At 41.4% G+C, this 12,651-nt stretch overlaps 1 protein-coding gene across 1 annotated transcript in view; it reads left to right on the forward strand.

Annotated features, from left to right (window-relative positions):
* The first annotated feature begins 6,490 nt into the window (after window positions 1-6,490).
* The window catches only part of LOC148074437 (A disintegrin and metalloproteinase with thrombospondin motifs 20), a 79,448-nt gene continuing 73,287 nt past the window's right edge, over window positions 6,491-12,651 (forward strand). Inside the window, exons 1-2 of the mRNA XM_087796874.1 lie at window positions 6,491-6,689; window positions 6,761-7,158. Coding sequence (XP_087653000.1) covers window positions 6,608-6,689; window positions 6,761-7,158 — 480 coding nt within the window. The 5' untranslated portion in view covers window positions 6,491-6,607. The remainder of the gene's footprint in view (window positions 6,690-6,760; window positions 7,159-12,651) is intronic.

Genomic DNA, 12,651 nt, shown 5'->3' on the forward strand with positions numbered 1-12,651 from the left:
TCTTCATCTGAAACACCGGGGTAATAGCAGTAGCATCGGGTTAGCATTCAGATCTCATTTGACCTCACGTTGGTCACAGTTGTTATTGCTACATGCTACTGCTAATACATAGCTGTAGCCTTTGACTTTTTCACTGTATGCACTGACTATGTTCTCCCGTTAGCAATTCATGCTACATATCCATGAACGCTAGCTTTCTTTTAGCCCATTTCATTGTACCTTTGCTAAGATAGCATTGATCAATAGTTAGCTAACAATAACTTCCTGCTTGATTGACATCTTAACTAGCACTAGTCAGTCATTTTGGGCACACTATGTGATAAGCTAACTAAGCTAAGATAGCATTGATCGATAGTTAGCTAACAATAACTTCCTGCTTGATTGACATCTCAACTAGCACAGTCATTTCGAGCACACTATGTGATAAGCTAACTTAGCTAAGATAACAGAACCTAAACTACACAACAAAAACAACAACAGTTGTGTCTGACATCGCTACAACTCGCTCCCTGTCTCGTGTTCGTCTGATCTGTTGTCTCATAAAGGGACGTGTCATTGAACGCCTCGTGTCATTGAACGCCTCATTGTCTCGTTTCTGGCAAACAGCCTGTTTTTCTGTTTTCTGTCAACAGTTTTTATTCCTGACTGTAGGATGACGTTGTCGTGTGACTCGTACATCACTGAGGGCAGCTGTGTTTGTCTCCATTTTTACCTCCACTTTCTATACTTTCTTGTTATTCTAACGTGTCCGACACACGACTGTGACCCGCCATCCAAACCATAATGCCGTTACATTATGACCAGCAAAGCCACGTCGTGATTTCCTGTTACATTCTTCTACCTCTGTATCTAAATATCTTGTCATGTTTGTGTGTGTCCTCCATCTTTGCGTCCTGCTTCTCTCTCGCTCCACAAACAGCTGCAGGAGTTGAAGTGTCGCAGCTGTGACTCCCAGGAGCTCCTCAGCTTTCCTTCACCAGCTCTGGTCGTTTGGCTCCGTAACAGATCAACTTCATGGTCAACTTTGTGGGGCTTTTGTGTTTTCCTATATGATCAAAAACTCTCACACTCGACAAACCAATTAGTTTCTTATTAACATCCTAGATATGTGAGTATTTATATAATATTTATATTTATATCAGCTTTAGAAACATCTGTCAGAACATGATCTGTGTCTCATATCACATACTTGTGTACTTAAACTTAGTGTTTTTAGCGCATAAGTGCGTCTCAATTGTTAGTATGTGAAATGTAGTGCTCCATACACACTAAATTGACACTAAAACACACACAAAACTGAGTATGAATCGATGGACACTTTCTACACTAAACGACTCCATCTTAGTGACGTTGTAAACGGAAGTTATGTCATATATATAAATATATATTTATGTATATATGCATATACTTACAGGTGTATTTTCAGCAGTACAAGGATGACACGTCTTTGCTGCTGATACCGGCGTAAATATGTCGTCAATATTTCTCATATTTCTTAATATGAAACCAAACGTGCTGCCAGCAGGTGTCGCTATTGTTCCTACAGCTGGTTGAAATCATCCTTAAATAGTAGTAGAAGAAGAAGCTGTCGCGTCATTTCCTGTTAGTGTGTAGCAGCAGAGTTTGATTTGAGACATACTATCTGTGGAGGATTAGTTACTAGTTAGTACGTACACTATCCTGATGATACTAACTAGTGCAAGAGAAGAAAATCTTTATTTATATGAACCATAACATATAGCACATTCTGTCAAACATTGATTTTATGAAAGATGAAGAGAAAAAACATTCATTGTGTCGATACCATCAAGTTGTTGAAGTAAAAAGATAAATATTAAGACGTTCATGGGAAATCATTTTGTTGACGAGTATGTCAGTTGGAGTTTAGAGGAAAACAGATGTTTATGTCGATGATTGTAATAAAATAAATCTGTGGTTCTTTTAAGAAGCTCCAGGACGTCCTGATTTTTAGAGTAAATGTACACAGACCCTCACAGCCTCACAGCAAGAAGGTTTCTGGTTCGCTTCCAGGCCGAGCCAACTTGTGACCTTTCTGTGTGTAGTTAGTATGTTCTCCCCGTGTTGTGTGGGTTTACTCCGGACACTCCGGTTTCCTCCCACAGTCCAAAAACATACAGAGGTTGATTGAGAACTTGAGGGAAATTGTCCGTAGGTATGAGTGTGTGTGTGAATGGTTGTCTGTCTTTGTGTGTCCTGAGACAGACTGGCGTCCTGTCCAGGGTGTCCCCTGCCTCTCGCCCTATGATACTGCAACCCCAATAAGGGATAAAGCGGTAGAAAATGAATGAATGTACACAGACCCAATTATTCCTTTTCTTAAGTATCTTTCATAAAATCGAGGCTATAGTACTCGAAGAGAAATTATATTCTCAGATATATACATGTAAATAAAATTACGTTTTCTTTTAATGCAACATACATGCATACAAATAGTTCGCTGATGATTTCCCAGATCGTGCACTATCAACACTGTCATACATTACTGTTTTTTCCGCCATAAAAACATGGCGAATGAAAACAGGCCATCACGAATGGATTCAGGGATCGTGTACTGACAACATCTATGCTACGTTAGCTCTGTAGCTACAGCAGACGATCCTAACTGACATCATAGGTATAGATATTGTCTTTTCTTATCGACTAAGGCTAAATAAGCTAAATACAAGCTGCTAACATTTCACCTTTAAGCATACACGGTACGTAAGCATTCAACAATCTAAGCATAGTAGTGCAACATGGGGCATCGTTCACACCAAAAGTGTTTTATCTAAAATTCCCCACGTACATATTTTTAAGCTCTAAATAAATTATTTCAAACCTAACTTACATTGGTTAGTACTAGTAAGTGTAGAGTTTATTATGAGTAGATACAGATTAGGAAACCTCACACATGTTCTATATGTACTTAGATTGTATCATCTTGTTCTTTCTCTTTATTTCTCTTTGTTCTTGTTGTTATTTTATTTTTATTTATTTTTATGAATAATTACTGTATTGCTGTGGCTAATTGGAAAAAAACAATTTCAAGAGATCAATAAAGTTCTACCTAACCTAACATCAGAATCACAACAAAGGGTGATCATGAACAAAATATATTTTATAAGTTTAACGTTTCGTTTTCTCTAACAACTGCACTTTCTTATCACAGAGTTGAGCGAACCGTTGCCAGTCTAACGTGTCAATCTCCCGACTTCGAGTTCTCACAAACTCAGCAGTGGTGTGACCCCTGGAGGTCAAACAGGGCCCGGGTCAATCATGGCCGAGGGCTTGTGCCTGGGAGGGGAACATGAAAGTGGACCCGCCCTCTCACCTCCGACACTCGACTTATCTGTCATGTGTCGTTGAGCGATGGTTGGCTTCCTGATGCTCCAGATCTCCATCTAGAGGAAGTGACTCAGAAAAGACCAGTCAAGACGTCATTGAACACAGACTTGTTTCAAGACTTGAGAGGATTGAGATTGTACTTTACGTTACACTGAACTCACCACAGACCCTGCCAGGAAAAATGCTAATAAATATATACATTATTGTAAATGATGTATTTTTCTGGGACATTTAAAGCAGATTTTTTGGGGGGTTTCATATAAAGGCAAATATTTCTAGGTTTTAAAATGTATTAATAATGTTGACAATGTTTAATCTTTCCTCTTATCTATTATATTCATGAGATACAATCAAGATCATTTAACTTTTAAATCTTTAAGTCCAGATCTGGTAAAATAACCATCTGAATAAAATATCGTGGTGCACAAAATATCATGAGCAGAACGTTGACTTCTGGGTGTAAACAATATGAAACTTGCAGGACAATTTGAATTTAATTTGAATTTTAAATAAGCAGTAAGTCTCTCATCATGATCATGTTTTGAAGTCTTTACTTTAAAAGTTCTCCCCCGTCTGAAATCTTGGCGAGTGGGCGTGGTTATGGTAAAGTAAGTAAGTAATAGTTATTTGTAAAGATGTTTCTAGACCAGGGTCAGAAAGAACTTGAACAATCAAAAACAATATACAGTTAAAATATATACTTTAAAAAGATCAACATAAGACAAACACAAGAGTTACAGAAAATCAGGGAAAAGCTCAAATAAAAGTGTCTTGAGATGTTTCTTGAAGGAGTCAGTAGATCATCAAACACTGATGTTTCTTGAAGGAGTCAGTAGATCATCAAACACAGATGTTTCTTGAAGGAGTCAGTAGATCATCAAACACAGATGTTTCTTGAAGGAGTCAGTAGATCATCAAACACAGATGTTTCTTGAAGGAGTCAGTAGATCATCAAACACACATGTTTCTTGAAGGAGTCAGTAGATCATCAAACACTGATGTTTCTTGAAGGAGTCAGTAGATCATCAAACACAGATGTTTCTTGAAGGAGTCAGTAGATCATCAAACACAGATGTTTCTTGAAGGAGTCAGTAGATCATCAAACACAGATGTTTCTTGAAGGAGTCAGTAGATCATCAAACACAGATGTTTCTTGAAGGAGTCAGTAGATCATCAAACACAGATGTTTCTTGAAGGAGTCAGTAGATCATCAAACACAGATGTTTCTTGAAGGAGTCAGTAGATCATCAAACACAGATGTTTCTTGAAGGAGTCAGTAGATCATCAAACACAGATGTTTCTTGAAGGAGTCAGTAGATCATCAAACACAGATGTTTCTTGAAGGAGTCAGTAGATCATCAAACACAGAGATGTTTCTTGAAGGAGTCAGTAGATCATCAAACACAGATGTTTCTTGAAGGAGTCAGTAGATCATCAAACACAGATGTTTCTTGAAGGAGTCAGTAGATCATCAAACACAGATGTTTCTTGAAGGAGTCAGTAGATCATCAAACACAGATGTTTCTTGAAGGAGTCAGTAGATCATCAAACACAGATGTTTGTTGAAGGAGTCAGTAGATCATCAAACACAGAGATGGTTCCAAAACTTAGGAGCAACAGTCTGGAAGGATTTCTCTCCTCTGGTCCGGAAGTTCAGGAACCATCAGTAGATTCTGATCCACAGACCTCAGAGCCCGAGCTGGGGTGTAAGTCTGGATCAGATCACTGATGGAAGGTCTGACCATGAATAGATCTGAAAGTAAGAACCAGAATTTTCAAATGATCCTGAAAGAAACTGGCAGCCAGTGAAGAGTTTGAAGGAGAAATGTGAGTTCTTCTACTAGAGCGGCCAGTGAAGAGTTTGAAGGAGAAATGTGAGTTCTTCTACTAGAGCAGCCAGTGAAGAGTTTGAAGGAGAAATGTGAGTTCTTCTACTAGAGCAGCCAGTGAAGAGTTTGAAGGAGAAATGTGAGTTCTTCTACTAGAGCAGCCAGTGAAGAGTTTGAAGGAGAAATGTGAGTTCTTCTACTAGAGCGGCTCAGAATTCTGGCTGCAGAGTTTAGTATGAACTGCAGGCGAAACACATCCTTCTGGTTTAGACACTAAATAAACTGTTACAATAGTGTAAAAGACACAAACACATGGATTATAAGATCCAGATCATGTTGTGACAACATTTAAGTTTATAGATTTTTCTCAGTTGAAACAGTTTCTGATTAGTTTTGTTCAGTGTTGAACAAGAGACAAGTCTTTGTCAAATACAACACCAGGCGTGTTCATCACCAGAGTTTCAGTTTCGTAGACGGAAAGTAACATTGTGCTTAATCTGGTGCAGCATCTTTTTTATGTATCTGTACATTGTCCTTTTAAATAAACTGAAATCTCAAGAAAATTGGTTTCAGTGGGCGGAGCTTAAGCACATTTTCTAATGTCAATATTTCAATGAAAAGACAGTTTTGTACAAACATACACTGATGAAACAATAAAGGAACAACATATATTTAAGAGACACTTAAATCAACACATTATTTGCTCTTTATGTACAATTATATCTTGACTGATATGAGAATATCAATTTGTCTCATATAATGTATTTGCCTTAAAAAATGATTGTAAGTAAGTAAATAATTTGTATTTGTATAGAGCTTTTCCAGACCAGGGTCACAAAGAACTTAAACACTCAACACAATACTCAATAAAGTATATACTTTAAAGGTCAAAATAAAACTGATAACAACAGGAGTTCCAGAAAATCAAGGAAAAGCCTAAACAAATAAAAACGTCTTAAGATCGTCCTGTTTAATTGTTCTTTTAATGCAAAATATAAATCAGTAGAATCTTTAAAATGTCCCATTCAGACCAAGTTATTGCACAGACCCCCCCCCCCACACACACACACTCACACACACACATTCCAACACACAATGACAGGTATTCTCATTCATGTCCAACACCAGCAGGACTCCCCCACGCGTGTCGCCCCTGCGGACCCTCCATTGGCTGATCCGCCTCGAGGGGGCGTCGCTTCTGGGATTCCGGGCTGCGGGTCTCGGGTGTTGAGGATGGTCTCGGGGAGAGCGGACTCGGCTCTGAAGCTTCCACAAGTGGACCGTGGGCTCGCTCGGTCTGGCAGGGGGGACGAGTGTGTCATGCGCGCGCGTGGGTGGATGACATGAGTCCCGGGTCCGAGGGTCCCACGAACTGACGAGGAGCGGAGACGGAAGGGGGGCCACAGGAGTAGAACCGAACCCCGGAGGAAACCATGCAGCTGGTCGTGTGGCTGGTGGGACTAACGTGTCATCTGGTCCAGGAGTCCCTGCAGCTGCGGCTGCACCCCAGACAAGGTGAGTCCGAGGGTCGCGCGCAGGAGCCTCCAGGTGTTCTAACCCCGTGTCCCCCCTCCGTGTCCCCCCAGAGGAGCTGGTCCAGCGGCTGCCGGGCTATGAAATCATCAGCCCGGTGCGGGTCAACGACTTCGGAGAATCTTTCCCTCGACACATGCACTTCCGGAGGAGGCGCAGGAGTCTGGACCAGGACCGGGACCAGGACCTGTCCGCGGGGCTGCGGGTCCACTACAGGCTCGACGCGTTCGGGGAACGTTTCCACCTGAACCTGAGCGCGGACTCGAACTTCATCGCGCCCGCGTACAGGGTGACACACTTGGGGCTGGGCCAGGACCCGGGCCAGGACCCGGGCCAGGACCCGGGCCAGGACCCGGGTCGGACCCCGGACGACATGCGCCACTGCTTCTTCCGCGGACACGTCAACTCCCGGAGCGAGCAGCCCGCGGTCCTGAGCCTCTGCGCCGGCCTGGTGAGTCTCCATGTTGTGGCCCCTCGAGGTGAACTTTGTCTGTGGAGGTTCTGTGTCCGCCAGAGTTCTGCTGGGTTGAGTGTCCATTTGTATTATTGACGTGGACATACTTGACCTGATGTCTGTGATGCAAAAACTTTGCGTATTTATTGGGATATATATATATTTATATTTGGGGTAATGTCAGTAAAATAATCCAAATATTTAAATGAATGAAATCATAGTTAATGGATATAGAAGAATACTAGTGTGTCCTGAGCTGGAGTGTTGTTCCATTTGTGTGAAATCTAGGGAGCAAATAAGGTCAGAACCAAAAAAAAAAGTGGGTGCTTTGATTTCTTGAGTCAGTTCACCCAGAATTGAAATCACACTCATGTCAACTATAGGGTTAGAAATGTTCAGGGTAATCTGTGTCTCTTTGGAGTGACAGTTAGATATATATGTTCATATGATGGTCCAGACCAGGAAACAAACTTTTCTTCATTGAGAAAAATCACAACAAAAATCATCCAAAATTCCTCCACAGTCCTGGTCTGTAAAGTTCCTTCTTGTATCGAAGCCTCAACATCTGATCTTCTGGATGTGTTTTTATCTATTTTCAGCTTTGTTTGTAGCTGAAGCTGGAGTGTTTCATGTTAAACTTCAATTTTACTAGTCAAACTGCTCAAGATGGACCAGGAAAGACTTGGACCTTCTGCTAGAACAAGCTTCAGATATGTCTGGGGTTCAATAAAAGAGGGTCACAACAATAATCCCCTCGACCTGAGCATGACATTAGAAGAGATTTGTTGATTTATTACTTAACTTATCGTGAAGAAAAACTTGATATCATCAGGACAGGGACTCAGACTCGTGTCATTCATGTCGTGTTCCGTCGACCGGTGGCGATGGCGAGGGAGTCGACCCCAGATCTAAAAGGGGGTCAGGAACTAAAGGAGAACATTCCCAGCCTAAGTTTTTGGAAGCTGGTTCTCTAGCGAGTATTTCACGCCCCACCCGTGTGTCAGATCCGGGGCACACACTGTGGCTGTCAATCACTGTGAAGATCTGACCCCCCCCCCCGCACCCCCTTTCTCCTGATCCTGATTTCACTTTGTGACTCATCTATCGGAGAATCTGTCGGTGACTTCATGGGTCATATAAGGTTAGTGGTCCAGAGCTGGGGGGTCGTGACCCCGGACGTGCCAGACAGTCCTGGCTGGACTTTGGTGACTGGACACACATCACACGACTGGCCCCGCCTCCACTGGCCCCGCCTCCACTGGCCCCGCCTCCTCCACCCACCCAACCCTGATATCATCCTTCTTATCTTAGACACTACAGTCATCTGCACGATATCATGTTTCCGAACAGTATGTCGCGTCAGAAGGTTCCGCGTCTCTAATCAGAACCGATGTCAGAATCAGGACTGAGTTGACGGAGCCGTGGGAAAAAAAGGGGCGTGTCTTAAGCTTATGGAGTCATGAAAACATTTGATTTATGATCATCCTTACTTTAGTTTTCTTTAAATGAAAGTTATTTCATTCATTAATAAAACACACATCATTATATGAATATCAAAATAATATAAATAAAAATGGATTTCGTTCTTGCCTACTGATAGATTGCCTCAGAAATCCCAGCTATCCAGGGCAAACTCTAGCTGTACATGTCTGTCTATATAGTCCATCTATGTTGTGATTCACCTTCTGTTGTGTTGCTGTTTCATAGATTTTCATTTTCCACACAGTACTGTGTATTTAAATATATTGTGAAAGCATAAACTACCTTACTAATGGTGCCGACAAAACAGTGAACTCCCATCATGCATTTGTACACGCTGCTGCATTTAGTGAAGGATGATTGTTGCTATGATACTGCGTTCAAATACTATGCCTGTCACGACAACTACGATTGGTCGACTGGGCGGCAAAGCACTGTGAGAGTAGTTCAGGTCACTGCTACTGAGAGAGAAGGAAACTCTCATGCAATGTTGAGTTTTTTTTAAGTTTAAATACATTTTATTAAATTAAACGACCGAAGCAGGAAGTGGTCACGATGGGTTTTTTAGAACGCGACCCCTCAATAAACAAGAGACCATTGTACACTATACATTTATATGTATGTATCTGCTTAATCTTAATTAATATTGACAACGATTTTTACTATAAATATTTTACTTGAAACGGTTGAAGCGTTTTGCTTCATTTATTAATAATAATAATTGAAAATTATGATTTAAATCAGATGCAAAAGTCACATGTATTAAAAGATCACATATTCTGTGGTCAAATCTTTAAATGAATGTTTAAAACTGGACACAATGAAAGTCACAGGTGTACAATAGAAGCTAACTGCTCTGCTAGCTTCCTGAACGCAAAGAAAGCTTGAGCGTCGCCGTGACGACCGCGACTGTATCAACAGGAAGTCAGGTGTTTTCAGTCAACAGTGTGAGTTTTGGCCTGAGAACTGTTGGACAAGAATCACGGGGTCATAAACGTTTGCATCCTTTCAAGGTCTCTGCGTGGTCGCTCATCCAGAGTGACAGCACCCCAGAGGTCCGGTGCTCGCAAACACGTCCCGATCTGATCCCGACACACTGAGGAAGGATGAGGTCATTAAGGAATAATTAAGCCCTAAAACAAAGAGGGTCATTCGGGAGAAAAAAAAGTCCCTTTTAGACCAGAGTTGCTCAAAGCTACCCTTGAGGGGGGGTCAGTGAGGGGGGTGTGAGGGGGGCAGAGGAGCTATTGGTCTTTTCAAACTGAGAAGAAGAATCTTCTGCCAGTTCTGAGCCAGTGAACGTGGGAATGTTGCTTCCTGGAAGTAAAGACACCACACTCTGGGGTCACAGAAGCTACAACTAAAGGTTGATAGTTCATAAATGATGGAGGACGTAAACATAGCCTCACTGCAGCGAGTACGACTCCACAGTCATGGAAACTGTGCTAAACTAAATGTGTTAAAAAGTGCAATTGCATTCATTCATTCATTTTCTACAGCTTGCGGGGAGACTGGAGTCTATCCCAGTATCATAGGGCGAGAGACATCGACAAATATAAGGCATTAATCTAGTAACGCTGCAGTTATTAAGTTATTCATTCATTCATTTTCTATCACTTTATCCCGTGTAGGGGTCGCGGGGAGACTGGAGTCTATCCCAGTATCATAGGGCGAGAGACATCGATAAATATAAGTAAGTAAGTAAGTAAGTAATATTTATTCATATAGCGCTTTTCGAGACCAGGGTCACAAAGCGCTTAGACAATCAAAACAATACTCAAAAAAGTACATACTTTAAAGATCAAGATAATACTGAGAACAACACAGGAGTTCCAGAAATTCAAGGAAAAGCCTGAACAAATAGAAACATAAGGCATTAATCTAGTAACGCTGAAGTTATTAAGTTATTCATTCATTCATTTTCTATCACTTTATCCCTTGTAGGGGTCGTGGGGAGACTGGAGTCTATCCCAGTATCATAGGGTGAGAGGCAGGGGACACCCTGGACAGGACGCCAGTCTGTCTCAGGACACACAAAGACAGACAACCATTCACACACACACTCAAAGTACGGACAATTTCCCCAAAGTTCTCAATCAACCTCTGTATGTTTTTGGACTGTGGGAGGAAACCGGAGTGTCCGGAGTAAACCCACACAACACGGGGAGAACATACTGACCACACACAGAAAGGTCACGAGTTGGCTCGGCCTGGAAGTGAACCGTCTTACTGTGAGAATGCCACCATCTGACTTGCATTTTGGAAAATAATCCAGGAAAAGCCGTTTTTCCTAAATTAATTTTAATCAAACTCTAAAAAAATACATCTTCATTCATGAATCTATTGGTTATATATTTATTTTGTGACCCATAGAGCAGATATTTATTCATCTTTATGTAACAGATGATATTCAGATATAATGTGGACATTTATCTCATTTGTTTTCAAGATCATCAGCATACTTGACATTAGCAACGATAGCTGCTGTTGTCGTGTTTCTCCAAACAAAGCGTCGGTTCGGCCGGCAAGAGTTTCCAGAGGTGTAGTCGCAGGCGAGTCGTTGCAGCGCCGGGCGGAACAGATGTAGCTTCCCTGCCCGTGGCACTTTCCAGGATATATGATGCAACACGCGAGCTAATCCACGGCTCGCAAACATTCCGAGGGAAAAACACGCATCATGTTCTCCGAGAGTTTTCCACTGTCACCTCCGGGACGCGAGGACGTCGCTCTCACAGCAACATTCCTGCGACCAGGTCGGCCTCGTGGACGACGCGAGCGAGACGTCGAGCCGCCGAGCTGTCAGACCGATGTTAGCATTCCTGAGACTGTAGCTGATGTCACTGCTGCTGCAGAACAGAACCGGTGATCAGGAACCTTTCATGTCCTCCTGAGGTGGAGATGGTTTGAGGTGCAGAAGACTTGGAAACATCACCTTCAAGTTAAACACCTCCATGTTAAGAGTTGTTCCTCAACATCAGGGAGATCCTGTTTCTTGAAAGTCATTTCCAACATCACAGACCTCTTGCCTAAGAGTATTTCTTAAAACATTATAGACCTCCTCTATCTTAAGAGTCTTTCTTAAAACATTATAGACCTCCTCTATCTTAAGAGTCTTTCTTAAAACATTATAGACCTCCTCTATCTTAAGAGTCTTTCTTAAAACATTATAGACCTCCTCTATCTTAAGAGTCTTTCTTAAAACATTATAGACCTCCTCTATCTTAAGAGTCTTTCTTAAAACATTATAGACCTCCTCTATCTTCTTTCTTAAAACATTATAGACCTTCTCTATCTTAAGAGTCTTTCTTAAAACATTATAGACCTTCTCTATCTTAAGAGTCTTTCTTAAAACATTATAGACCTCCTCTATCTTAAGAGTCTTTCTTAAAACATTATAGACCTCCTCTATCTTAAGAGTCTTTCTTAAAACATTATAGACCTCCTCTATCTTAAGAGTCTTTCTTAAAACATTATAGACCTCCTCTATCTTAAGTAAGTAAGTAAGTAATTCTTATTTATATAGCGCTTTTCCAGACCAGGGTCACAAAGCGCTTAAACAATCAAAACAATATTCAATAAAATATAAACTTTAAAGGTCAAGATAAAACTGATAACACAACAGGAGTTCCAGAAAATCAAGGAAAAGCCTGAACAAATAAGAAATGTCTTGAGATGTTTCTTGAAGGAGTCAGTAGATCATCAAACACAAAGATTGTTCCAAAGCTTAGGAGCAACAGTCTGGAAGGATTTCTCTCCTCTGGTCCAGAAGTTCAGGAACCATCAGTAGATTCTGATCCACAGACCTCAGAGCCCGAGCTGGGGTGTAAGTCTGGATCAGATCACTGATGGAAGGTCTGACCATGAATAGATCTGAAAGTAAGAACCAGAATTTTAAAATGATCCTGAAAGAAACTGGCAGCCAGTGAAGAGTTTGAAGGAGAAATGTGAGTTCTTCTACTAGAGCGGCTCAGAATTCTGGCTGCAGAGTTTAGTATGAACTGCAGGCGAGAC

Source organism: Callionymus lyra, chromosome 8 (assembly GCF_982586985.1).
Source record: "Callionymus lyra chromosome 8, fCalLyr1.hap1.1, whole genome shotgun sequence".
Lineage (NCBI taxonomy): Eukaryota > Metazoa > Chordata > Actinopteri > Syngnathiformes > Callionymidae > Callionymus > Callionymus lyra.